The sequence below is a fragment of the Leptonotus elevatus genome, chromosome 20, assembly GCF_054856555.1.
Source record: "Leptonotus elevatus isolate MCC_2025b chromosome 20, RoL_Lele_1.0, whole genome shotgun sequence".
Classification (NCBI taxonomy): domain Eukaryota; kingdom Metazoa; phylum Chordata; class Actinopteri; order Syngnathiformes; family Syngnathidae; genus Leptonotus; species Leptonotus elevatus.
The window spans coordinates 11596255-11624132 of NC_141258.1; the positions used below are offsets into that span (position 1 = coordinate 11596255).

Genomic DNA, 27878 nt, shown 5'->3' on the forward strand with positions numbered 1-27878 from the left:
ACATATTATTAACCAATACTATAGGCTGATCAATATTTTCACCAGCGATTGACAGCTAGGAGGTGTTTGCATATGAAGGACAATCTGAAAATGTTGTGGTCGTGTTTTTATTTTTATTTTCTAAAGTTCATCCATTAGGACAAAAGCACAATTGTTTCTATGGCGATGGACTGAAATTTCCCAGCTCAGGTTTGCTTTATCACCCCCTTCAACTTTATGCCTTCTCTCTCTCCAGGCAACAGCAATGGCATCCTGTCTTTTAAAACCAGGGTCATTTCTTTTGCGTGCGCGTCACAGTTTCTTTGTTCGGTGATGAGGTTGAAATATAGCACACCAACTGTATTAAAAATATATATATATTTTTAATTCCAATGCAATTTATCTTAGTATATAATTAAAATATGTATTGTTTTTTTCTCATCTATGTCTGTCTATGAGGGTTTACAACTTGCTAATGAGCCGTGTGGGCCTCCTCTGTCCACTCCGCTTTTATAGTTGTTGCTGAGAGACAAAGTAAAAGTCACCCGGGCGCTCAAAGAGAAGGGCGGAGAGACCTTTTCGACAGACGCACCAAGACAACTCATCCTGGGATGGCTGTGGTGGGACGCAGGACATTACTGTGAGGGAGTAAAGAAACAACATCAGGTTTAAGATGACTTTTTTTCCCCTCTACAACTGCACTGAAGATGTAGAGAAAACCGAGCTGCTTTTTTGGGGGGTTAGTGCCTCATACTGAGTAAGATGAGACTAATACTGACTCCACAGGAGCAGCCTTGGAGCATTCTTTTCATTGTTTTGATCAGCACATCGGGAGGTGAGAAGTTTTGTTGCTTTTTTTTTTTTTAAGATCGGTTTTGGCAGCGTATCAATGACACTCTGATGATTGAATGTGATATTAGGAGGACGCTACAACAATAATTTATTTTGCATGTGCATGTGAAGGCGCAGAAGTCAGCTCTTGTCCAGAAGGCGGTCGCGTGCACCTGCCCAGCCTGCGATGCTTCTGGCTGTCCGAGAAGACATCCACGTGGTCTGAGGCTTTGGCTTCCTGTCAGCAGACACGCGGAGGACGAGTGGCAGCTGCTGATACTTTGGAGCTGCAAAACTTCCTCCATTACTCCTTCCCAGTGTGAGTCTACAAAGAACTAGAAAATTTGTAACACGCCAAAAAATGCATGATGACATGTAATGGATAAAGTATGTTGTCTCAAAATATATCAGGTTGAAATTGTGAGTTAATACTGATAATATTTTTCATTAACATATTTTTCTTTTAATCAAAACGTGGTTTTCCTAATTTGTGTGATTTATTCATGAAAACAAGTTGTTTTTTTTAAATACCTTGGCTTTGGCCATATCACATATGCATTTAAGGAATTAGCTCGAAAAATATGACTTACAGTTAGGGTGGCATAGCTCAGGTGGTAGAGTGGCAGTCTTCCAACCTTGTGTAACTTGAAAAAAAGAAGTATTTGTTTTGTTGACCAATTTAATATAACTGCTTTATTTTTTTTAATTAAAAAATATAATCCCCTCACAGAAAACAAACAAACAAACAACCTAATAAATTTTAGTTAAAATCTCTCCTTGCAAAATGTACTTTCTGAGTGAAAAAAATAAAGGTCAAAAATGTATTTGAACTTTTTCTATTATTTTAACATTTTTCCACTTTTGTTAACAAGAGTATGAAAACCTAGAAAAAAAAATATTGTACATTTAGAAAAGATATAAAATTTGTGATTAATTGTGAGTTAACTAGTTTTAATAATCTTTTCTTTTTTTAAGAAAAGATAAAAAATTAGGGGCGCCAGGCGATTAATTTTTTTAATCATAATTAATCGCATGACTTCACTAGTTAACTCACGATTAATCCAAAATTGTATATCTGTTCTAATACAATTTAAAACAAATTATAGTTTTTCTTACACTTGTTAACAAAAGTGGGGGGGAATGTTAAACTAATAGAAATAGTTCAAATGAATTTTTGACGTCTATAGCCGTCAATGGCAATGAATGAGTTGATAGTTTTTTTCTCGAGATAGGCAAATTCTCTCATCCGCACTAAATATACTTTGAGTAAAATTTACTCTGAATATGTTACTCTCTTCCAAGTGTAAATTTTACTCTATTTAGCGTGGGACCAAATAGACTCAGGTTAAGAGTAAAATTGACTCAACAGAATTTACTGTACTTAAAGTGAGTGAGTCGGCAGACTCTCCTTCTGGAGACACATCTATTTACATGCAAACAATTTAAAAGTTCTTCTCTAATATGCCCCATAGGAAAATCACTGAGTGGGTTTGGATTCATGGAGTAAGTGAAGATGGACCAGATGAGGCTGGGCTTGTGGAGTCAGCAAGTCCTCCATGGCGAGGTGGAGGCAACAAACAGGAAGTGTGCACTCAAATGGCTTTGGGGACACCTGGACAGTGGAGGACAACAACTTGTGTTACACAATACCATTTCTTCTGTCAAAATGACGTAAATGGTAAGTGTGTAATTGGAACACTATTTTAGAATCTTTCCATATTGTACTTCCATATGCTGCAGAGTCGTTACCAGGCCCGGACAGTTATGTGGTGGGAGTTGTTCTGATGACTGCCATCTACCAGCGGGTCCAGATAGATCCCTTAGCAAGTGTCCCTGATGTTGAGCAACTCGCGGTGGAGGTCAGTAAAATGTCCGGATGGAGTCTCTAAACTTGGGGTCAGAACAGGCACCAGATTAAGAACACGGCGTGAGAAGCCATGACTGTTTGTGGTCCACAGATGCAGTTGTTCCCTGGCTTGTGGTTCAGTCATGCGGGTCAAGTGACATCACTGGAACTGGTAGTCCAGCCCAGTCCGACCTCCTCACTGGCCCGCATTCAAATCCTTCGACCCTACTGCAATCCCAATTACCACCTAGTACCTCCAGGTACAAAACGCTTAATTCTTTCTGCATATATATCCTGTTAATATTCTCTTTTGCTCCTTTAGGTTGCAGTTCTCTTTTGAATCCCTTCAGCTGCTGCTCACTGGTTCCACTGTGCAACACGACAGGGGGGTGCAACACGGGCCAGTACTGGTGTCATATTCTCGAAGCCTGCCTTCCCAACAGTCGTCCATGTTCTACTTACACCTCCGCAGCAGCGGGAGGCGGGTTTGCCTTACCACCCAGATACGCAGCTATAGCACCTTTCTACCACTTGGTGGCGGACGTACCACTGAAAATAAGCCCTATGTCACAATTGCAAATGTTAAGTGTGAGTAGCCAAATGAGATCTATTGCTAGTCAACCTTAAACATTTTTCGACAATAATATGTTATATGTGACCTCACTAGTCTAAACATGACATTCTGATTAATATTACATTTGTGAAATATGAGTTATGCAGCAAAATTCAGCTGCTTTTATGCATCTCACTGGGCGGCCATTTTGCCACTTGCTGATGACATCACAGTTGCTCTGGGCTCTGGCAACGGCCAATCACATCTCACCTGTTTTCTGAAGCTGAGCTGTGATTGGTTGTTACCTGAGACCTGAGCAACTGTGATGTCATTTTCACTCGACAGCAAGTGGCAAAATGGCCGCCTGCTATTGATAGAACTGCTAGATTTTGCTTAATGCAAATACAATGCTGACCTCACTAATAGTGAAATGTGTGATTTTTGCTTCTTTCTTTTTACAAGCTAAAATAAATGTGTCCTTGGTTGTGACATTTTTTAGTAAGTAGTGACACATTCTTACGCATACTTATGTATATCACTGTAGGTTGTTCTTCGCGAAGGAGCCATCGTTGTGTACCCTGATGATATTGTCGCCATTCAACACACTCGCAACCCAGGCAACTTTTTGCTCTGCCTCGCCAGTGAAGCTCCCCTAAATTCCCCCTGGCGACAGAGTTACCTGTCTCTTCAGCGGACAAAGCGGGGGGGCTGGTGGGAGGGAGGCCTCACCGTCATGCCCCAAGATGAACACTGGCTGGATGGGGTGGTATGTGATTTGAGACTGCTTTATGTGGACTCTATTCATGGAGGGACTGAGCATGGAGGGATGTTGGAAACAACCACACCTTCCAAAATGAAGTCCCTGACTCCTAATGTGAGATCTACATTTGGCTTGAAGATGATCCACCCTCCACTGGATGAAAAGAACCAGATCCACCTTCAACTTAATCTTCCAACCCTCGTGGTTGTCATGGTGATATCAGGAGAGAGTGCGACGTCTTCATGGTCGGCTCCCGTGCTCCGTACTGGACTCCGCTTCAGCCGAATTTGCCCTGAAGATCTGCTCGAATGCAAGACATATTCTGAGGATGTGTGGTTCTCCTCTGTGACTGTAGTCTTACCTTCAGTGGAGGTCCAGATGCTGAATATCAGTGTGGTGGATGCTGTTAGGTCTCAGAGTTTGAATGTGATACTGTGTGGCTATGAGGCAGTTTCAGGACTCCGCGTGGAGCCACGCAAACACCAGAGGATGCTTGTGGACATTCCTCAGGTTCGATTTTCAATGTAATTGTACATTTTCAAGAATTGTTACATCCTTATTGTTTTGCATATTCTCGCATTGTACTCACAGTCGTTTACAGCCCAAGTGGAAAGCGGCTCATCTGTGACATTCTCGTGGGTGATTGACAACTTGGAGGCGTTTGCATATGAAGGAGAATCTTATAGTGTCGTGTTCAAGAAACCTGCTGAGTACAAACTAAAGGTATAAAAAAACGTTTTAACTCATTTGCTCCCAAAAACATATAAAAATGTTCCATTTAAAATATTGCCATGGTCCCAAAAATGTATATTTTTATGTTGTTGTTTATTTATGCTAGAGCATACAGAAGAAGCCTTTGACCTGAAGCGGTCGCTTAAGGCAATGGTAGTTATTACATAATAATTTATACTTAATGAAATTATATAGCGGCCAGCAGGTGGCAGCAGAGTATAAGAGATCAACCAAGGCCATGTTGCAAAAAAGCTCCTTTCCCCAGTGTTTTAAACAGATGTGTGAGCAATGATGACATTTAGCTATATTCTAATGCTAATTGCTGCACAACGGAAACAGATACAAATATACTTTTTTTTCTGATGAAAGAAGAGACTCTAATCTTTCTTTTAGTGGGTTCCATGTTTTTATAGCAAAATAACACAATATTCTGTGGGCGTTGCGAAATCAGTCAAAATCCAGTAGGAAGCAAAGGGGGTTGCTTCAGTGAAAATGTCTGGGAGTGAATGAGTTAAGGATTTAATTGTGCGGATTCAACATAATTGATTAAAATAACAGGTCACGGCATCCAACCCTGTGAGCTCCCAGAGCAAGCAGCTCCTCCTGACTGTGGATGAAATGAACCCATTAGGTGAGCCTGAGTTCATGTTTGTCAGGAGGGTCGTAGCTGTGGGTGATGCACACCTCTTTACCCTCAGGGTCAAAGTGGACATTGCCCTGCCAGCTACCTTCAGGTAAACTATGCTTCTTATATGTTAATAAATAAATCTAAATTGTGTCACCAAAAAGATAGGCTAGCAATTTATAACACCCCCTCTCATCTTTAAAAATGATTTTGCAGTTAATAATATCACTTGACGTGTGGGTTAATGTTTGTATTCAACTATTGATCATCATATAGATGGGATTTTGGCGATGGTCACAGTAGTGTTATTCACACTGTAACTGCGCCATGTGACACCATGGAGGCGCTTGGCGGAGAGACACAAGTGTTCGTGCAGCACTCTGTGAATATTACCTATACTACACCAGGTAAACACTCACGCATATTAAGCTATAGTTGTTCTCCATTGTTTGTGAGCAATACTATGACTATGAATTGATTTTCATTATTGCAGGTAACTTCAATCTTCAAGTAGAAGTTTCCAACCAATATGAAAAAGTAGACAAGTTTATCAAGATAAGCGTCCGTCATCTGTTAAATCGCCTCTTCTTTAACGCCACCACTTTGGTGGCCATTGTTAACGAGACTCATCTCCTGGAAGCTTTCACCGATCCTGCCGACGACAATGTCATCTACACTTGGAATTTTGGCGATAAATCCCAACCTGTCCAACGTACTTACAAAAAAGTTGAACACACCTTTACATCCACGGGAGATTACAACATCACATTGTGTGCCAACAACACTCTTTCCATGCTTAGCACTTGGCTCATGGTGGAAGTTATGGAGAGAATAACTGCACTAAGTGTTAGTTGCACCGGAGCCAGTGAGTTGGGCTCTGTTACCGATTGCAGAGCTACTGTCGCAACTGGTACGAGGCTTTTTTGGGACTTTGACTTTGGCGATGGATCTAAGCAGGGAAATCTGACAGATGGCTCAGTTTCACAAATCTATAAGGTTCAGGGGAACTACACAGTCAGGGTAAATGTCTCGAATTCTGTTAGCCGTGCTCACCAGTTCATCCGTGTGGTTGTGTATAGGTTAGCTGTTATAGGAGTGACGCCGACTGAGTGTGTCGTGACTGGTAGAAACGTGGAGTTTTCTGCTTTGGTGAATGGAAATGTATCCATGCTGGTTTTCCATTGGCTGTTTGGTGAGGGAACCCCTGTGACTGTGGCGCCAGGGCGAGCCACAGCTTTGCATACATTTCCCAGCCCGGGTCATTTCAATGTTAGCCTAACTGTGAAAAGCTCTATTAGCACCGTGTTATACATTAGCACTGTCTGTGTTCAAACAGCAATAACTGATATGTCAGTGCAGTCATCTCAAAATGTAGCAGCCACAGGAGATGAAGTGTGTTTCAGGGTGTTATTTATTCCAGAACATTCAACTAGTTGTCAATTTAAGTGGTCCAGCAGCTCTTCAAGTAAATCTGCTGTGTCAGAACGTAGTCAACAATGTTTTACCTTCACAGATGAAGGCCTTCAAGAAGTATTTGTAACAGCGAGTAACAAAGTCAGCAGCAAAACGGCCAACGCTAGCATCACCATTCAAAAACCTGTCAGCAATTTCTCTTTGTTCCAAGGAAGTCAGACTGTGACTGTCAATACATCAGCATCATTTTGGGTTGCTAGCTGCACCGGTAGCAACGTGTCTGTGCTTTGGGATTTTGGAGATGGTTCCCCGACAGAGCAGAAACAAAATGTGTCGCATGCGTTTACGGCAACGGGCGAATTCACAGTCACCGCCACTGCATTCAACGCAATAAGTCGTGAGTCTGCGACCCTCGAGGTGAATGTCTTGCATCCTGTTTTAGACTTGAGCCTCCAAACCAATCAGCTATACAGTGTGGTCGGAGAAGAAACTTTTATCACAACAGTTAGCAGCGATAAGAGTAGCACGACCTACTACTGGACAGTGGATGGTTTGGTTCCAACACAACAGGGAACTTCAAACTTTACATTTGTTTTTCCTAAAGCAGGACAGTATCAAGTAAGATGTATAGCCCAGAATCTGGTGAGCAGAAGGGAGGCTCTGATTTCAGTTGAAGTCTTTGAGAGAATAGAGGGTCTTCACATTGATTGTCCTAGACTGACAAATATGACATACTTACCGACCCATGAGGATCTGGCGTTTGTCGCTTCAGTCACAAAAGGCTCTAATGTCACATATAAGTGGCTTGCTACACAAAATAAAACGACAGCTGATGGGGAACGTTTTCAGCTTGTAGTTGAAAATCCTGGTAGGTTTACAATTCAATTAAATGCCTCTAACAAGGTGGGTAATACCACCAGTGTTGCTTCTGTAGTGGCTGTGGAACGTGTAACAAGTGCACACATAACGCGGACAGATATTGTGGCAGTTGGGAAGTTTGTAAACATTTCTGTATCAGTCCTTACTGGTTCTCACCTCAAGTACTTTTGGTACGTGGATACTGGTCTTGCACTCCTTGAGACAGATGCTCCTTTTCTTCTTCACAAGTTCACCAGTTCAGGAGATTACTTTGTTAAAGTTCTTGTTCAAAACGCTATCAGTCAATGTAATGACACTAAAATCTTTACAGTCCAAGAAGAAATAGAAGAAGCGAACTTTAGAATTGGCGGCAAGATGTTACCGTTTCATATAAGCACAAATAATTCGGTGTCATTCCAAGGGGTTGTCCACAAAGGTAGTGATCTGCACTGGGACTGGAAAGTTAGCGATGCCACAACCTCCCTTTTTTGGGAAACCAATCACAGCTTTACCTACACCTTTCTCCATGAAGGCATTTACAGAGTGTCCATGAATGTCTCCAATGCAATTAACTGTCAGGAAGTTACACACAGTGTGATCGTCCAGGATCGAATCGAAAGTCTCACTCTAAACATTACCAAGGATCCTCTCTGTGCTGAAGAGGAAGTTACTTTCATGCCAAGCATCAAGAGAGGAAGCAATGCAAGCTTTGTTTTAATGTTTGAAACTAAAGACTGGATTCATCGTCAGGACGTGGTTGAGGGATTGTTCACCGCATCAAACCTTCCAGCAGGTACACACGTTGTTAACCTGACAGCTTGGAATCTGGTGAGCAGTGCACAGATCTCAACCCAAGTTCAGGTCATGGGGAATATAAAACCTGTGCGACTCTTAACCCCTGCCCGTCATGCCGTAGAGGCTCTGAAGGAGGTTCGTTTTGAGGTGGATGATCAAAATGAGTTTTCAGTCAACTACACTTGGATATTTCACTTGGAAGATAATGAACCTTTGTGGCTCAAAGGGAAAGAAGTCGTCTTTACTCCACACATGAATGCTTCATTGTTGTTGACTGTGCTGGCAAGCAATGGTGTCTGCTCCAAGATGCTTAACAAGACTCTGACAGTTGAATGGCCTGTTAAGAAGGTCCAAATCGTTTGCCACTCACAACCAATATTTTCTGGACATGTTGTGGTATTTTCTGCTCAAATTAATGGAGGGAGCAACCTGAGATACATGTGGAAATTTGGAAACTCCATCAAAGAATGGCACACACATCTCAGTTCAGTCAGTCATACGTTTGGCAAGGCTGGCGTATACATTGTTATGGTCAACGTCTCCAACGGTGTCAGCCACATGTCTGGACTACTGCACGTAGATGTGGCGGAGTTGGAGTGCTCCAACCCTCAAGCTTCACTTATCCAGAGCCAGCCAACTATTTTCAGATCCAGAGTGAATTTCTTTGAAGCAAGTGTGGATGTTAACTGCTCTGCCTACAAGACAACATACCAGTGGGAGATGTTCAGAGTGTCTGATTGTACTAATGACAATATGGACCTCAATGGGAACAGAGTCTTTCTCAATGGTACAACATCACCTTTTCTCCGGCTCCCAAAGCATTCCCTCAATGTGGGAGAGTATTGCCTTTTATTCACCGTTTCCCTCCAAGGAACTCCTCTGCTAGTGCAACGAAAAACCAAAGTCACTGTAGTCGGTTCCCCGTTGGTGGCTATTATCAATGGAGGTTCACATAGACTGTGGTCAAGCAACCGGGATCTTGTGCTGGACGGAAGTAGGTCTCAAGATCCTAATGCAGACCAAGAAGGAGAGGTGGCACTGCAGTATCAGTGGAGCTTCACAATAGAGGTGCGTGCCCGCATATTTTCCATCATTTTAAGCGGGGAAAATAGATTTGAGTTGTCTTACTAATTTGCCTACCTATGTTTGAAGTCACAGGATTCAACGATTCCCATTGAGAGCAATAGCAGTATTGTGACAATAACCAGCAAACAGTTACACCCAGACACCATCTATACTTTTACCCTAATCATAAATAAAGCGGGAAGGACACCCGGATCCTTCATACAGACAGTGAGTATTGACTATAACAGTATTTGACAAACATTTTAATCCATGTAGCCCCTTTCAATGCTTAAAGAGTTGCACACCCTAAAAAGCAAAACCCCATGTGTGTATTCTTTTTTTCAAACGGACAGTAACTTGAGCTTTTAGCCATGTTAAAATGCTAATTACTCACCAAAAACATCACCAAAGTGATGTTTTCCTCCATTCGCTACGCTGAGAAATTCAAAGTCATTCTGCTCTCCAAGCACCAGCCCCTCCCAACCCGAGAAAACGCCGTCATCAGGTACGGACCCACCCCCGCACCGCCTATGCGGACTAAACCCATGCCCACTTTCTCTGAGACCTCCATGCCTACAGGATAGTGATAGAAGTACTTTATCATTAAACTTGCTGTCCAAATGAATTCAAAGCAATCCATTATCCTTTACATTTGCAATGCCAATTGGCTGTCTTAAATTCCCAGAAAGGTTTCGTGGCTGACACTTGGTTAAACTACAAGTCACATTTCTGCACTGTTGTACCTAACTGAATGAATGGTGTAGTGGCTAGTGCACTCACCCTGTAAGCAGAAGGTCCTGGGTTTGTGTCCCACTCAGGTATTTTTTTTTCCTTTTCCCCCTCCCCTCCTCCTCCACTACGATTTCTTGCAGCAAAGGAGCCATTTTGTTTCAAATGTTTATTGAAGAATTGAACATCCATCCAATTTCCACATTTAAAGAAGACACGGTTGTACTGCAAGGGCTGGCCGGTCTTGCGTTTAAAGTTTTGTGGGCGGTGCGTGCGGCAGCTGGTTTAGGACGAGAGGGGCGCGGCAAACACATGGGGAGAGGCGGGGTTAAATTGAACCGGGCATTTACTTATGCGTTAGAAAAATAGCCAGCAAAATACCAAATATTTCCCCAAAAATTACATCGCCATAGTGTCAAAGGTAAGATTTTATCATTATATGCCTATAGTTAACTGTGGAAGGGCTTAAATTACCAAAACCGTTTTTAGATGTTACATTAGTTTACAGTTATCTATGAATTTTCAAATGCATTGTTTTAGGAAAAAAAAAAAAAAAACACCTTATTATTTCTATATTTAGATGTCAAATTATCTTCATATGCATTCTTCTTTCAAAGTTGAACTCTACTAGCACTTACCGTCTGTTTAGGTAAGTGTGTGTGAAGCACCACAGCTTCCTGTGTTTGTGGAGTGTGTATCCTGTCCAGGCCACACCCCCATCATCCTGTCTGGACATTGTGGAGAGTGTGATGACCAAGCTCAAGTATGAGTTCATCAGTTGATAATGTGCTATTGTGTTTTCAAACCAATTAAATACGCCGTGGCTTGTTACTGTCGTTACAGTATAGTTGGAGCGCCGAGGATGAGTCAGGCGTCACGTTTGACCTCGACAAGGCCGCCGCCTCTACAGGAAGACATTCGTCCAGATTAGTGTTGCGTTCAGATGTTGTGTTTTCCGGGTACATGTATGCCTTCACTCTCAATGTGACTGTGCCCGGCAGCGGGAGGTGGGGCAGTGCAAGTCAGACAGTTGTACCCAACAAGCCCCCTAATGGAGGTCTTTGTGAATTGAACACAGAGTCACACATTCATCCGCTGGGGACTGTAGTCACCTTCAACTGCTCGGGTAATCTTGCACTACAAAACACAAAACTGTCAAGCCTGCAGTTTTTATTCAGTTTCCATCACATGTATGCTCTTTTTTACGGCAGGGTGGAGTGATGAAGAAAGCACACTCTCTGAGCTCATCTATACCTTCCAGGTTGCACCGTGCCATCCCTTAATGTGCCCTGTTCTCACTCTGTACAAGTAAATGGAACCATAGCATTGATAGAAAATTTCCCATCCATTTTATATATCGCTTATCACTTTTTTTCCAGGCTCATACTATGCTCCCATTTGAAGGATGACTCAAGCCTTCTTTCATTCTTTGTTTCTTTCTCTCTTTCTTTCTCAATTTCATTGCTTACAATGACAATAAATTTACATTCATTCATTCTAGCACCTATCCCATCTTGTCAAAATGTCTTGTCTGTACAGTATGCAAAGGCTTATTATTTCTTTCCCAAGGGGCACTCGATCAACTTTTGGAAGCTTGGTTCCAGTGGGGAGACCTGTGCAAGGACAAAACAAGTCACTTATCACAGTCACTGTGCTTATAGAAGACAATCATGGGTCAAGTGTCATCGCTCTAAACAGGTATTCTTCATGTTAATGTGTTCAATTCACATGCTCTTTGTATTTTCAAATTTCCCTTTACTTTCAGAACTCTGAATGTGGAGAGCCATTTAAATGCCAGTGAGTGGCTTCGAACAAAGAGCCAGAAAGACATATGGGCCTTAGTCCAACATGGCAACCCTCAGGAAATCATCCCATATTCTATTTCTCTCACGAGTCAGCTCAATCAGGTAATATCCAAGACTACCCAAGTAATATCCAGATTTCAGTCATGGATGGACAGAGAATGTAGCTCTTTTTAGTGACCATATGCCATAAATTCCTTTTGAACATATAAACGTTTCTTTCTTGCTATTCTTGTTTTTCTTTTTTTCTTTTCTTTTTTTTTTTTTTTACTTCAACTTATATTTTCAACTTGTAATGTGTTTTGTGTTTTCTGTATGTTTAAAACCAAACCAAAAGTGGGGCGTAGTTGCGTACTTCAGGTGGTATTTGAGATTTAAGTGTAATCAATCAATTAGTTAAACATAAAAAAACTACATAAATATATATATATATATATATATATATATATATATATATGATTCTGATGCCACTGAGCATTTTGAGTGGTTGAAAGTAAAAACAAATATTCATAAATGACATTAATGATAAAGTTATCACACCTCAAAAGCATGCCCATTTTTTGGCTCAAATACTTCCAGGGTAGTTTAAAAAAAACAGCTTTTTTTTTTACTCAATTGGTCTGGTATAATAATGTCATATTTACATACCACAGATGGCGTCTGAACCAAGTAGCAGTGAGCTCACAATCAAGAGGGAAATAAGAGAAAATGTCACCAAAGCTTTGGTGTCCCTCCCCATTTCTTCCATGATGGATGTTGATCCAATCAGCTCAGCTTTAGCACAGTCCACTGTAAGAATGTCCTGCTCAGTCTCCATTCCATCGTTTGTTCAAAAATCATTCACCAGCTACAGTACAATACTACACCAGAGTATGTAACCTCTCTCTTTATTCTCCAGGCTGTTCCTGCTGACTTAATATTGTGTGTCGACTGTCAGGGAATGGTTCTTGAAGCAGTTGAGAAGATGATTCATGTGATGGAGGAACACCAAAGACCTGGTGGTGGAGTTTCAGCATTTGAAACAGGGAAGAACATCCTTGGCATATTAGGTAGGGTCGCAAAGGCCGGAACATTTCGTGTACATTTTTTTAAATATTACTTTAGTTCATCAGATGTTGGAAAGTTTTCACGAGAATTTAACATTTTATGTTGTCATCTCATTCAAACCCAAAAATGTATAAATACGTTTTTTAATACTTTGTCCTTAACTCCCAACAACGTATTTATGCATTTTTTTAAAAATGTTTTTCTTTTAATGCAAGCGCATGCAGAAAGCCTTTATGCAGCTTTTGACATGAAGAGGTGGCTTAAAGCAATGGTAGTTAATATAAAAAACGGCCAGCAGTTGGCAGCAGAGTATAAGAGATCAGCCAGGGCCATGTTGCAGCAAGCTCTTTTTTTTAATGGTAATTACTGCAAAACAGAAACAGATATATTATTCTCTAATGAAAGAAGAGACTCTAATCTTTCTTTTGGAAGGTTCCGTGTTTTTATAGCAATAGAACAATATCATTATTCTGTGGGCCTTACAACAGTCAAGATCCGGGAGCAAAGGGAGTTGCTTTAGTGAAAATGGCTGGGAGTGAATGAGTTAAGCAGACATGCATTCAAATTTACGTGATTATAAAAGTTACATTTACTTATGAGTATGCCTTACTTGAATCAAATAATTAAATAATGTTAGACAATATGAACATATATTCCTCAACTCACTAAATCATAGTTCCTTGTCACCAAAATGCCACTAAATGGTGTGAAAAAAGTACTTTTATACTACGCATGGTTTTGTCCTGTTTTTGGCCCTGAATGGTGGAGGTTAAAAAAAAAAAAAAAATCACACAAATACTCACATTAACAATTTAGAGTCTTCATTTAACCTAACTAGCATGTTCTTGTTTACAGGTAACTCTCTGGCTTCGACCTCTTTATCAGCAATTTCCTCAATTTCTCAACACAACTCCTCCAGAACTCTGCAGGCCGCATCGGCCATCACCTTGTCGGCAATTAGCCATGCAGGGGCCTTAATGCGCTCCCTGATGCATTCACCCGATCCCGGCGAGGTGCCGCTTTCATTCGTTACACCTTACATCAGTACATCTGGTTTCTATGGCGACCCCGCCGACCTTCTCTGCACTAAGCAATCAAAGCAACCGCCCACAATCCCTTCCCAGTTATCAACTCCGCCATGTCCGTTTCAAATCCCAACCTCACTCACAACTCACCTAAAGAGTTGGCGCTCAGAGCTGGTGCAGGTGATTTTAGGAGTGGATGAGTCTCACTCTTTGCTGGCTGCATCCGACCCTCCAATCTCCACCTCTCTGGTTGCCATGGAGATCACCACCCCTCAGGGTGAGCCCGTGCCCATCAAGGATCTTGAACCTGACCAGGCCATTCGAGTCACAATGCACAGGAAGCTTCCTGTGGAGATGAGTGACGCAAGTGAGGATAGGAAAGTGGATGGATATGCTAATGCTACGTGTCCAACTGTTACGCTTCCACTTGAGGGACGTCTGAACTTTACAATAAAAACTGTGGGGGGCTTGGATGAAAATACTGGTTTATATATTTCCTTCAACTTCAGCCAGTTACCAGGTGATTATTTTGTATATATATATTTTTTAAACATTTATTAACATGCACTGAAGCTAGCTACAAATTGAGTATTTCATTCTACTCTACTGACTGTAGGTTGTGATTACATTATTTACTAGGGATGTTATGATGTGTTAATTATGCATCTTTAGGAGTTACTTCAGAGACCGTGGGCCATGTTAAGATAGAAATGACAAATGGATCTCAGGATACCTTCACAAAAGCATGGCTCATCAATCTTTCGGCTTTGAACACCTTCACAGAGAAAACTATATTTCTTTCTCCGCTGTGAGTACACTTTTATATTCACATCATGCATTATTTCAATTATTTCAATTCATTCAAACTGTTTTCTCCGTCCTAGTTTAAATCAGACAGCAAAGACTGCGTCTGTCAGCCTGACGTCATCCGAGATGGAGGGTGGTCCTGTTGCCGTGTCATTATGTGTGTTCAGCTCTCTGTGCCAGTACTATAGCCTCAAGGAGATGACTTGGCGTAGTGAGGGTCTCAAGCCACTGGAGGGCACCACACTCCAAACAGTGCACTGCCTGACGCACCACCTCACCATGTTTGGGGCCAGTTTGTTTCTTCATCCTGGGGCCGTTGTGCTCCTGCCGCCTGTATGTTTTGTTTAATTCACACACGAAGAGTCAGTGATTGAGTAAATCTAGCTCTTTGGAATTGTTCTCCATGTCTATCCAGGCAGGTGGTCCTAGTTTTAATGTGGTGGTGGGGATTGTGTGTGCTGCTCTGATCCTGATTCACTTGCTGGTGGGACTCATTGCCCATAAACTGGACCACCTGGACAGCCTGAGACTGAGCCAAGTGCCCCATTGTGGTCGAGCAGGACTGTACCACTACAGAGTGTTGGTCAAGACTGGTTGGAAGCATGGAGCAGGTCAGCAAAAGGATCTGGATTCTGCACAGCAAATTCTAATGCAAAACCTGAACCCATCAGTAGTGACGGGGAAAATGAAGCATCATGAAGCTTCATGAAACACTTGTGATATTTTTTTTACTCCTCTAGATGGTGCTCTTGGTTTAAATATAAAGGCTAGTGCAATGGAAACTGATTACATTTCCACTGCATCTTTAACCCAAGACTGCCATCTAGAGGAGTCAAAAAAATAATATATAAAGTGCTTCATGAAGTTTCGTCCATTACTACCCATCAGGCACCACAGCACATGTTGGCATCAGTCTGTATGGTGTAAACAAGAGCGGCTCTCGGCATCTGCAAAGGGATGGAGCTTTTCAACGTGGCAGCCTCGACCAGTTTCACTTAGAAACAGACGTCAGCTTGGGGGAAGTATGGAAAATTCGGATGTGGCATGACAATACAGGTACGTGATGAGATTAGAAATACAGTGGAACTTTTTTTTGTTCCTGAATGCTAGCCTGTTCTGATTTTAAAGCAATTCTGGACAGTTATGGTCCTTTTTGGGGGTTTTTACCTTAAAATTCAATGTAGGTTTGGACCCGTCCTGGTATGTTCAGCATGTGGTGGTCTGGGACCCTGTGACAGACCACATGTTCTTCTTCCTTGTGGATGACTGGCTCTCTGTGGAAAATCCAAAGAATGGTACAGTGGAGAAAGAAATCCTGGCCTCATGTAAGATTACTTAACTCTCACCTAGTATAAAAAATGACATCAAGTCAACTAAGAAAATATTAAACTAATTATTCACAGGTCCTGAAGAGCTTTTCCAATTTCAACGAATCCTGTCATCGCAGTTGATTTTTGGAATGGCAGAGCGCCACCTGTGGCTGTCGCTATGGGAACGCCCCATCCACAGTGTATTTACCAGAGCTCAAAGAGTTACCTGTAGTGCTCTCATTCTGCATTTCTACCTGGCATTGGGTGCTCTGTGGTATGGGGCCGTGGGCACCCAGGGACACGGGTAAGAACCGAAAGACCATCAGGGTGTTTAAATGGATGTGATGACGACATTAAAATAATTAGCATTTGATGTGTTTCCGTAAGTGGGCCAGTGTCAGCCAAACTGCTGGTCAGTATGGAAACTGTTGCTGTGGGGATGGTTGTTGCAGTTCTGCTGTTTCCTCTTCAGTGTTTGATCTGCTTTTTGTTCAGAAAAGCCCACAGTCAGGTAACGTAGCATTGTTAAGATCTTCTTATGCGACTTTAGTTTGTTTTATATGTTGATAAACTAACCTAAACCAACAAATAACCCAAAAAGTTGGGTCAGAAATAAGCAAAATCAGGTCAAAAAGGAATTTACCCAACTTTTTCGGTTATTTATTTAATACAAAAAATTGGGTTACATTATCAATAAAATAACTCAACTTTAATTATTATTTAATTTAATTTAATTTAATTTAATTATTTAACCTAAAAACTTGAGTCGATCCCTTTTTGACTCAATTTGGGTGATTTCTGACCCAACCTTTTGTGGGTTATTTAATCCAAAAACTATTTGGGTTATTTATCTAATCCCAAAAGTGAGTTCAAATAAGAAAACCAACCAATTTTTTGGGATTTATTTGTACAAAACAACCTATAACCTATTTTTGGGGGGCAAGGAAGCAAGAGTTGTAGGTTATTCATTCAATGTAACTTTTTGCCCCAGAAATTTGCATTAAATGAATAACCCATAGCATGCTCAGTACCTTTTTGACTAATTTGGGTTATTTGAACACAACTATTTGTAGAGTGTATTTTTGTATGCATCAACTGCAAAAACAACACCCCACCATCCACCAAACTAACCCAGTTATTTTTTGTTTTATTTTGTTACAAAACGATCCCATATTTTGGGGGGTTGTTTTGCACAAGAAAGTTACCCCAAGTAGTGGATCAGTAAAACATTTTTATTAATTTTTTCTCAAAATGGGTTATTTTTTACCCAACAGTTTTTAGAGTGTATACTCACACAAGCTTTAGGAGAACATGCAAATTCTACAAAAGAAAGCCTTAGTTGAGATTAGAGCCAAGAACCTCTGAACAGGGATGCAACTAGGTCACTGTGATGCCAAATTCAGAACGTGCAAAATCAACAAACAGCATTCACAAGTTGAAACAGTTTAAATTTTGCCGACCTTCAAACCCGAGCCTGGTTCTTCGGTTGAAAAAACTTTTTACGTAACTACAGCATATGGTTTTCTACTATTTATTCTTACCATGTAATATGGCATGTTTGATTGGCTGGCAATCGGAGCACTATACACCATTTCTTGCCCGAAGTCAGTGCACCGACAAGCACTATAGAAAATGGATAGAATTGCTGATTAAAGGTCACAATTAATGCATGTTTGTAACATAGGTAATGATGGACGTGTCAGTTCCTTCTTCACCAGTTTGTTATTCTGTGGAGATGGACGTCTACCTCGGCCAATCAGACCTATCAGGACCATCTTTCTTATCTCTGTCTGGACCCTCGAGCCGACTCCAAGATAGTCCCTCATCCGTGAGAACACACACACACACACACACACTTTTCCTGCTACTCAAGTTTTATTAATAATCGCAAATTCTTGGATGATTTTGTGTTAGTTATTGGAGAGCAAAGCTTTTGACTCCAGCATCCTGGACTTCTGGGCTGCTTCGGGTTTGGTGCCCCAGCCCCATGACATGTGTCAGGAAGGGACTCATGCGCCTTCCTGGGCTTCGTGCGACAGCCTGCTCAAAGAGTCTGAAGACCTCAACTCCTGCGAGGACTCGCTTGCGTTGTGCGCAACACGCCAACTAAGGAGGAAAAAAGCTCACATGCAGCTGCACCTGACCCAATGCTCCTCCTCTGACCCACCTGATGCCCGTCTCCATCCCCTCCAGAATGACACTATGGATTCTCACTCAACTGCACAGGATCAAGATACTACCAAGCCACCGCAGGCTCACAACCACAATATGAAAACCTTTTTGACCCTGTCAGGTAAGAACATATTTGTCCTAGTAGTCTACAAAACCTATATTTCATGAATGGTTTTCAGAGGAGAATCTTCTGACGTCAATAGAAGAAGGAACAGAGGACACTTTTCATTTCAGCAAAAACAACTCAGACAGCGGTCGGGACTCGCCTACAACGACCTCATCATTCTCAAACACGTAAGGCCTACATCTCACTGCTGACTGAAATTGAAGACACGATACAAGATCTCTTATTATTATTATTCTTGTCTTTTCTCAGTCAGAGCACTTCGTGTGGCAGTTGGTCGGATCACACCGATGATAAATATCTCCATGAGCCGGAGTTCCTTAAGTTCGAGACACATTCGGGTCCGACCCAATGCGAGACAAAACTCTACAGATGTCCATCTGTATTATCGGTGGACTCGGTGGCCAGCACCTTCCTGCCAAGTCCTTCTCCTGACTCGACAAGATGCTCCTCCACCACACGCATTGGTACAGAAATTTGGGTGGGAAAGAATGTTTTATTATTCAGACCATCCTTCAAGTTCAGACAGTTTTCTGCTTGCATTATGCTGGGGAACAATAATTTGAGAAAAAAATCTGTTGAGTTGGATTTTTATGTTGAATTAAATGACGCCATGTTTTTTTCTCCATAGTTTACCCTCCAGATAAGCAAAATTCCACTGATTAGCTGTAGAAAGACTGTAGTAAGAAGAGCTGATTATACAATTTATTTTGCAGTTTATGAGGCAAATTGTTTGTGTAATAGCAACTGAGGTCAGTACTTAGTTTTAATATCTATAAACAAAAAGCTAGCATAGTAAAAATTATGAGGATGAGTGCTGTTTTTTTTCTTAACCTTGTGCTATTTCCTTTTACACTGTTTTTTTGTTTTTGTTTTCAAAGCTTGTAACTATTCCATCTCAGTATTTTCGTTACATACATTAGTCTTGTCAAACAATTACATTTTGTAAAAATAATTAATCTCAAATTTTTCCAGAATTAATCGCAATTAATCAAAATTTTCTACTTTTTTTTCATAGCTTCTAACAGTTTTTTTTTACTTGAGTAAAATCTTGGAATTAATGTAAAATCATCAAATATAAAGTATATTTAGATTCTTCTGAACCTTGAATAGAATAGTTAAACTACCTAAAGTCCATGTGACTCCACCAAGTCAAGAGTTAACTGAGTGTTTTTTTTTTTACACTTTTAATGAATTTAAATTAATCTCCAACGTTAACGCTTTAATTTGGACAGCGCTAACATACAAACATATTTCTTCCTTTAAAAAAAGAAATAAAGAAAGAAAGAAAATGGTCCTATTGCTCAAAAACTTGATGAGATAAAGAAAAACAAATCAGTTTTGGATTCCACACCCAAAAATTAGTTAAAAACAGCTGTCACACCTAACTCAACAAAAATTGTCCTACAAAAATTTAGTAGCGTACTTGCTCTGACTTTCAGTTATGATTTTGTAGATGCCATAGTAATGAAATTGTGACCAGTAAAAGGGAGGACAAAAAAGTAATGTCTTATCATTCAGGCATCCTACAAGTGTAGACAAGTTTTTCTTACATAATACAAAATGGTACTTACATGTTTTAAATTGGTTAAATATTGTGCCAAGTAGAATGCAGAAAATGACCTTGCTTTAACATTGACAAATAACCCCATGGATTGATAAGACACATAGTTTTCTTAAATATAATACACACATATCGACAATCTGGCCAAATTTATGGATTTTCTTTCCCTTAACTCATTCATTACCAGCTATTTTCATTGAAGCAACCCCCTTCACTCCCGGCTGTTTTACTGGATTTTTACTGATTTTGCAAGGCTCACAGAATATTGTCTTCTATTGCTATAAAAACCTTCCAAAAGAAAGATTAGAGTCTCTTCTTTCATCAGGAAAATTTCTATCTGTTTCCGTTTTGCTGCAATTAGCATTAGAATATAGCTAAGTGTCATCAACATTCACAAATCTGTTTAAATATGTGTAGAAAATAACTTTTTGCAGCATGGCCCTGGTTGATCTCTTATACTCTGCTGTCAACTGCTGGCTGTTTTTTGACTACCATTGCTTGAAGTGTTTCTCTTCAGTTCAGAGGCTGCAGCAAAGCCTTCTGTATGCTCTAGCATACCCCCCAATAAAAAACATATAAATTCGTCTTTGGGACCATTGTAATATTTAAAATAGAATGTATTTATACGTTTTTGGGAGCAAATGAGTCAGCGTAGGGCCAATTCTCGGATATGTTTTGGAAGATTATCCTGCCCAATGATCCTCTGTTTTGGTGATTTCAATGTCATACTTGGGCCCTTCCCGCTTTTCTTCAAAAAATGGTTTGGCCGCCAAATGGAAATGTTGAATCCATTCAATATTTACAATCACAGGTCCTTAAGGGAGCCAAGGAATCAGTGATTGTGACGACAAACAAAATAATAGCCAACTAGGAAGCAACCAGAGTTGAGTGACACAAATACAAGAGCGACGGCAGTTAACCTAGTTTCTTCTATTTTTTCCTACTGCTTTCTAATTTCCATCAAACTGGATGCAAATTGGTAAAATGTTAAAAATCGGCATATATGTTCCTCACTTTAGGCATCGCCCGAGGACGGCCCATCCGTCTGTTTCCTTCCTGGGTGTTGCGTGTGATCTACCCTCTAGTGGCTGTGCTGATTGGAGCATGCCTCGCTCTTGTCATAATCTACGGCAGCCTCTTCTCCAGAAAAGTTGTTCTCATGTGGCTCATATCTGCGCTGTCCGCCTTCCTCACTTCTGCTCTCTTGCTGGAACCTCTCAAGGTCAGTGTCATCACCTGCAGGCTGGTCATGCTTTTAAAAACTTTAGCTGATATTCTACCTCTCTTAGGTTTGCATTCAGGCTTTGATCTACACTGTCGTATGGCGGCCTGTGGATCCGGAGGTGGAGGACCAACTAGCCCAGGAGACCACAGTGGTGAGAGCATTTGGAGAACATGGTGGGAAGGTTCGACCACCTTGCGGCTACGGACTGCTGCAGGCTAAAGAGGAGGCTCGGAAAGTGCGTGCACTGAGGTCACTTATGAGGGTGAGAAAACAAAAGAAAATATTATTATTATTTTATTTGTTTTGCAATTCATGTTTGTATTAACACTCCCAGCCATTTTCACTGAAGCAACCCCCTTCACTCCTGGATTTTATATTAGAATATTGCTAAGTTTCACCATTATTCACAAATCTCTTTAAATCAGTGGGGAAAAGAGCTTTTTGCAGCATGGCCCTGGTTGATCTCTTATACTCTGATGCCACCTGCTGGCCGTTTTTTGTTGTTGTAATAACTACTATTGCTTTAGGCGATAAATATAAATATGTTTTTGGTACCATGGCAATAGTTAAAATAAAACGTTTTCATAAGTTTTTTTAGCTAATTGTCTTTTTCATCTTTTTTGAAGCATTGTGTGTTCCAGCTACTATTTCTGTTACTGGTATTTATGGTGAACTACCAGGACAGTGTAGAAAGAAGGCAAGGAAGGCTGCTGCACTTTGCTGTTAGACGCCAACTTCACTCCGCTCCAATGGGTGTACCAAACCTAGCATCTATCAGAAAGTGAGCACAATGCATTATAGACCGATTCTGAACTGGGAAGTCAAAGCACAACTGTCAGGAATGGAGTGGTTGGTATCATTTCTGCCATTTACAGCTGCTTAGATGCCGAGCAGTGGTTGAACAGCACATTGGTGACACACCTGCACCAGAACCGCCTACTCCACCTTGTGGGGTTGCCACGGCTCATGTACGCACACACACTGGGCCGGGCGCAGGTCACTCTGGGAAACAGCAGCGTGGCGACACACCGAATCCTGGCTGAACTTCACTTGGGAGCCTTATGCATTAAGCAGTAAGTCGATTTACTGTCTAATTTTCAAAAATGTTTAGCATTTTATGCTAATTCCGCTTTTTATTTATTTATTTGTTATCTCTTTAGGCTCAAAACCCTCTCTTTGGATTTTACACAGTACCACAGAGAGTCTGGTTTATTTCTCTGTCTGTCCATCCAACTGGATTGCACACAAAGATTCACTTCCTCCCTCTCCATCTATCCGCTCCACATCCCATCTTCGCATGAAGGCTTAGACCTCCATCTGGTCCTAATGGTAAAACCAACCAAGGCATTATTATACCTCTCCCACAAATTAAAACTCATTTTAATATAAAACTGTTCTGGCTTCAATTGACAGGTTTTCCTTCTCACTTCTGCTCTCCTCATATCGATTGGGGAATTGGGGTCGATGGCTAGTGAGCGGGCTCGGTATCTGTGTCAAGGCAAACACTGGCTACAGCTCCTGTTGGCTGCACTGTCTTTAGCGACAAGCGGGCTTCACCTCTGTTTTCTCTCGCAGGCTACTTCCTGTGTTTCCCAGGTAAATGTACAATCAAACTATATGGTCAAAAATACTGAGACATAACTTCAAACATACCAATAAGTCTGCCAAAGAAGCTAACAGTTAGCTTAGCTTCTGCTTTGTCCTCCTTTGGCTACTTCTGTCTCTTCCTTCAAAGTGAGGACCACTAAATTATTAACTAAGTGATGACTGAAAAAAAATAAAAATGTTATTTATATATATATATATATATATATATATATATATATATATATATATATATATATTTGATCATTTACTGTAGATGTTATTGACAGATGTCCAAATTATTTTCAATTTGTTTTAGGTACAGCAAAACTTTCTTTACAATAATATGTTCTATGCACAGCTTTCTGATGAATATTGCATTTGTGGAATATGAATTAAGTGGCAAAATCCAGAGGGCGGCCATTTTACTACTTGTTGTCCACTGAAATTGACATCATATTTGCTCAGGGCTCAGGTAACGACCAATCACAGCTCACCTGTTTTCTGAAGCTGCACTGTGAATGGTTGAAAAACATGTGATTTTTGCTGCTTAGTTCATGTTCCACAAATGTATTAATTAGCATAGAACATATTATTGTAAAAAACATTTTTGTGTTGACTTATTGGGTACAAAAATGTGGACTTCTACTGCTTTTATTAAAAAAACAAAAAAACACTTTAAATAGATAAAATAGAGTAAATCCATTAAATCAAATCCAATATATCTGGAGGTTCTTTCTTTACTACAGAAGCATGATTAGGCTACTAAGGATATGCGAGCACCAATACCAGGTAAAGGTATCGGATCTATACTGGCCTTATTTCAAGGTATCTGGTACTCATGACGGCGGCCGATACCAGTATCAGTTGAAAGAATTTGTACAACAGCATAGTTTGATTGGGATTTTTTTCTGGCCACATGATTGTTTAATTAATTAATTAATTAATATTGTTTTTATTGTGCGTTTTAGAGTTAAGTACTCATAATGTTGTCGGAAAGATAAAGTGGTAGGCTATCAAACGTCCTTAATAAAGTCCAATTAGGGCTGTTCGATTAATAAGAAAATATTTATCACGATTTTTTGGGGTAATAATTGAAATCATGATTAGGATTAGGATTAATTATTTGGTACAAAACAAGAAAATGTGTAAACGTAAAAAAAATATTAGGAAAAATACAATTCTTTGAAACACTACAAATATGCAAGTTCCTTTTGGACAAAACAAAATGTAAAAAAAATGTTTAAGCAACTCAAACAGCTTAAAATTTGTTTTAGTAATCTTTTTTTATGATTATGCTGATTTTGTAATCATGGAGTGTAATAATTGAAATTGTAATTGCACAGCCCTAAGCCCTAAACCCAATACTACTTATACACAGTACTTGAATAATGAATCCTGTTTATAGCACCATACAATTGTTGTTGTTGTCGTTTTCTCCACTACACACATTTCACATATTACATTTTTGGTCCTCTAATGTGTATCTGATTCTCTCCTGTGATTTTAGCTGAGATCACAACCTGACAGCTTCATCAACTTCCACGGTCCTGCTCAACTGACTACGAAGTCATCTCAATGTGCGGCAGTCTTGCTCACTCTTCTGGTCCTCAAGGTAACTGGAAGCTGCATGTCCTCCATATTGGCCTCATCTGTGGTTTTTACGTTATATTGTGTTTGTTACACTCTCATCATTTTGTTTTCCAGCTCTTGGGAACATTAAGATTTGTGCGGAGGTGGGTTGTGATCATCAGAGTCTTGAACAGAGCTTGGAAGGAGTTGTGGACCTTAAGTTTCCTCTTAATGCTACTGCTTTTCTTCTGTACTCACCTCGGGAACACGGTAAAAAAAAAAAATGGAAACAAGAATTGATTACCAAAAATAACTAGACTTGACTCTCTGCTCTGGTTTCAGCTCTTCTCACGGTCAGTGGAAGGCTTTTTGTCCATGAATCAGGTTTTTGTGTCATTGATGTCCATTCTGCGTGGCCGACTTGGCCTCCAAAGATTATGCAGGGTCCACCCTGTCCTCGGCCCACTGTATGGACTACTGCTGACGGGGGCAGGATTCTGGCTTTTAGCTAAACTCTTTGGGGTCGTTCTTATTCGTGCATACAGGTACAAATCTTTTGTGTTTGTCTTTGCTTTATTAGCTTGTTTCATTAGTCATAACCTAAATACGATTGATATGCTTCCCACGTTACAAAACAAATCAAAAATACATTTTCATGACTGCTAGATCATTATTATTGTGGGAATGTCTTATGTTGTTTCTAACCTTTAATATTATTATTTCAGGCACTTTTTATTCTCCACACAACTCCCACATAATACATCCAATTTACACCGTTCGAATTTCAACTTGCTTCAAACTTTCACGCCTTCCTGGTTATATATGGTCTGATTCCACATTACTTACAGTTTTTGCACAATTCAGCGTTAAAAATATCAACTTTTCCCCATTCATTTTCAATGGCAGACTTAAATTTTACAACTTTCCACGCCCTCTTCCATACATATAACTGATCATCATTACCAGTTGGTAAAGCGCACTCTCCAGTAACCAGGAGGTCACGGGTTCGAATCCCACCGCCGACTGTACATTGCAAATATATCCATGGCCATTGTGCTAACTGATATACATGTATACCAACTGACTATCATATCAGGAAATGCATTATAATTTCCCTGAAATTATTCAATGCATGCGATACTTTTCAGCATCATAATGACCATGTTCAATATAAATACGCCATTGCATTCGGCTTTTCAGCATTCGCACGGAATTTCTGCCTAATTATTATCATTCCAAAATGCTCTTGTATTTACTAGATTTGTTGTTACTTTGATTTCATCTGTGTTTTGTTGTTTAAGGGCTGAGAAAGCAGACATTTATCGTCCAACAGCAGAACCTCAAGACTATGAGATGGTGGAGTTCTTCATCAAGAGACTCAAGCTCTGGATTGGGCTCACCAAGGCTAAGGAAGTAAGTATAGAAAATATAGGACGTAATATAGAAAATGGATGGATGTATCCGCCACCCCCAATATCAAGTAGCGACTTCATTTAACAAACTGATGCTGGCTGTTTGCTTTCTGTTGTAGTTCAGGCACAGGGTGAAGTTTGAAGGCATGGACGTTCCTCCTTCCAGAGCCTCCCAGGAATCCCGTCTTTCCACTCTCTTTTCCCCCCTTCCATCTTCTCACTCGCCATCCTCATCAACTTCCTTGTCGTCCCCACGCCCTTTGTCGTCGTCCCTCTCCGTCCTGTCTGAGGACTCTTCATTTTCTGAGCAAGGGTTTGACGTCCAGCACTTCCTGGACCACCTGCTGCCGTGTGTCAATGCTTTGCTCACTCAGTTTGATCGGGTCACCCGGGTAAATGAGGAGTTCAACCGCCTGGAGATTGAATTTGAAGACGCTTTGTCCAGGAGAAAGAAAATTAAGCTCAGTAACAAGGAGAACTGTGAGGACAGATTCCAAAAAGCAGTAAATCCACAAGAACAGGAGGGTGATGGGAGGACTAAAAGTGAAGTAAGACGCAGGAGGACAGGTCTGCTCTATGCCAATCCACAAAAATCAATTTCGGCCATGTTTCCGTTCACTCCTTCCATGATCCAACCACCAGCTGCAGCAGTCCACCCCTTACCACGTACACGGAGCTCGCACTCAGAATCGGAATCACTACATCTACAGAATCACATGTCTAGTGACACAAATGAAGCAGCAAAGCCAACGATAGCAAGCTCCAGTTTACATCCTGTAAGTTCACCTGGTTTTATAAGTTTTCCCAAGAGGAGAGCGTGGCATTCTGGGAGTTCGCACTCAGCCGATGCAGCTCAAAGGTTGTGGCTAAAACAAGGCGGAGTCGCCCCATGTGGCAGTTTTGCTCTCACCTTCATCAGACCAAATAGCGAAGAGGGCGTAAGGAGACGCATCAGTGATGGGGCGCCGAAAAAGAGGAAGGCTTGGATCTCTGAGGGACCTTCCTAAACATTTATACATTAAAATGACCCTAAATTTGGAATCTGGGTGTTGAAACAATGCTAATGCCTAATAGTGCATTTAATGTTTGGATACGTCCAACACGTAATAGTCCATGCAATGCATACAGTTTAATGTCAGGGGAAGAGAAATTTCCCAGCAGAATAAAGACGAGAGACAATAAGGTCTGAAATTGTTATTTTATAATTTTGTAGGACTTTTTTCCCTTCTAGTAGCTTGCTAAACACATGTAGAATTTGTTTGCAAACATTCAGTTTTAAGTGAGTACATTTAAATTGTATATATAATCCACGTTACATATGCACACTAAAAAAGATTGTGAAAAAAAAATGAATTACTGATTTAAAACAATAAATTAATATTTAAAAAAAAGTTTTGTACTGTAGGTCAAAAGTTTTTTTTAAACTTTATCTAAGAAAAAAAAGTTTGGGACATTCAGCGTTTTTTTTATTTGTTTCAAATTTTAAAATATTTAAGTAATTTATTTTTTTGACGTAAAAAAAAAAATACCTTTCTCTACGCAAAATGTTGATAAGAAAGCCTTTTTTGTTAAGCGATTAATCGTGATTAATCCAAATTCTAACGTGATTAATCTGATTAAAAAATTAATCTTTTGACAGCTCTTATATATATATATACACATACATACATACATACATACATATATATATATATATATATATATATAGCTTGTAACATTAAACTTTTAATATTTAATATATTTTATTAAATAAATAGTGTGATACCTTTTAACAATAGTGTATATTTTTGTATTATTATAATTTTAAAACTAGTCACATGATATCCTGTAACACCAGGGTCCTGTAGATATACTGTAAGAACAGGTTTAAATAAATAAATAAATAAATAAATACATACATTAAAACATGTTTACTCACTTTTTTTTTTTTTTACATTTTGTATACATTTTATTTGTACTTGGAAAAACTGTTATTATATTTATTTCAAATAAAATAAAATATTTTTAAACAAGACAAAAAGTGTGGTATTAAATAAATAGTGTGATAC

General features: G+C 40.1%; 1 protein-coding gene across 1 annotated transcript; it reads left to right on the top strand.

Annotated features, from left to right (window-relative positions):
* The first annotated feature begins 741 nt into the window (after positions 1-741).
* Positions 742-27124, top strand: pkd1b (polycystic kidney disease 1b). The gene is made up of 41 exons (XM_086065185.1): positions 742-814; positions 949-1129; positions 2283-2488; positions 2551-2669; positions 2769-2916; positions 2979-3244; positions 3754-4479; positions 4561-4692; positions 5290-5435; positions 5603-5733; positions 5820-9460; positions 10836-10949; positions 11030-11312; positions 11398-11494; positions 11756-11884; positions 11952-12093; positions 12642-12779; positions 12887-13037; positions 13891-14580; positions 14733-14868; positions 15035-15200; positions 15283-15478; positions 15756-15923; positions 16052-16192; positions 16271-16481; positions 16565-16688; positions 17862-18005; positions 18092-18470; positions 18529-18643; positions 18726-18940; positions 21057-21259; positions 21327-21524; positions 21889-22043; positions 22138-22335; positions 22423-22591; positions 22676-22858; positions 24357-24474; positions 24554-24688; positions 24777-24963; positions 25720-25831; positions 25950-27124. Exons 1-41 carry the CDS (start codon positions 742-744, stop codon positions 26835-26837), a joined length of 12054 nt encoding a protein of 4017 aa, XP_085921311.1. The 3' UTR covers positions 26838-27124.
* The last annotated feature ends 754 nt before the right edge of the window (positions 27125-27878 follow it).

What these genes read in the sequence shown, in the direction of transcription:
- pkd1b (XM_086065185.1), top strand. Translation starts at nt 742, where the DNA reads ATGAGACTAATACTGACTCCACAGGAGCAGCCTTGGAGCATTCTTTTC. An exon ending in TCAGAAAAGCCCACAGTCAG is followed by an intron (nt 16,689 to 17,861) that starts GTAACGTAGCAT and finishes TTTGTAACATAG; the next exon opens with GTAATGATGGACGTGTCAGT. An exon ending in ACCTCCATCTGGTCCTAATG is followed by an intron (nt 22,592 to 22,675) that starts GTAAAACCAACC and finishes TTCAATTGACAG; the next exon opens with GTTTTCCTTCTCACTTCTGC.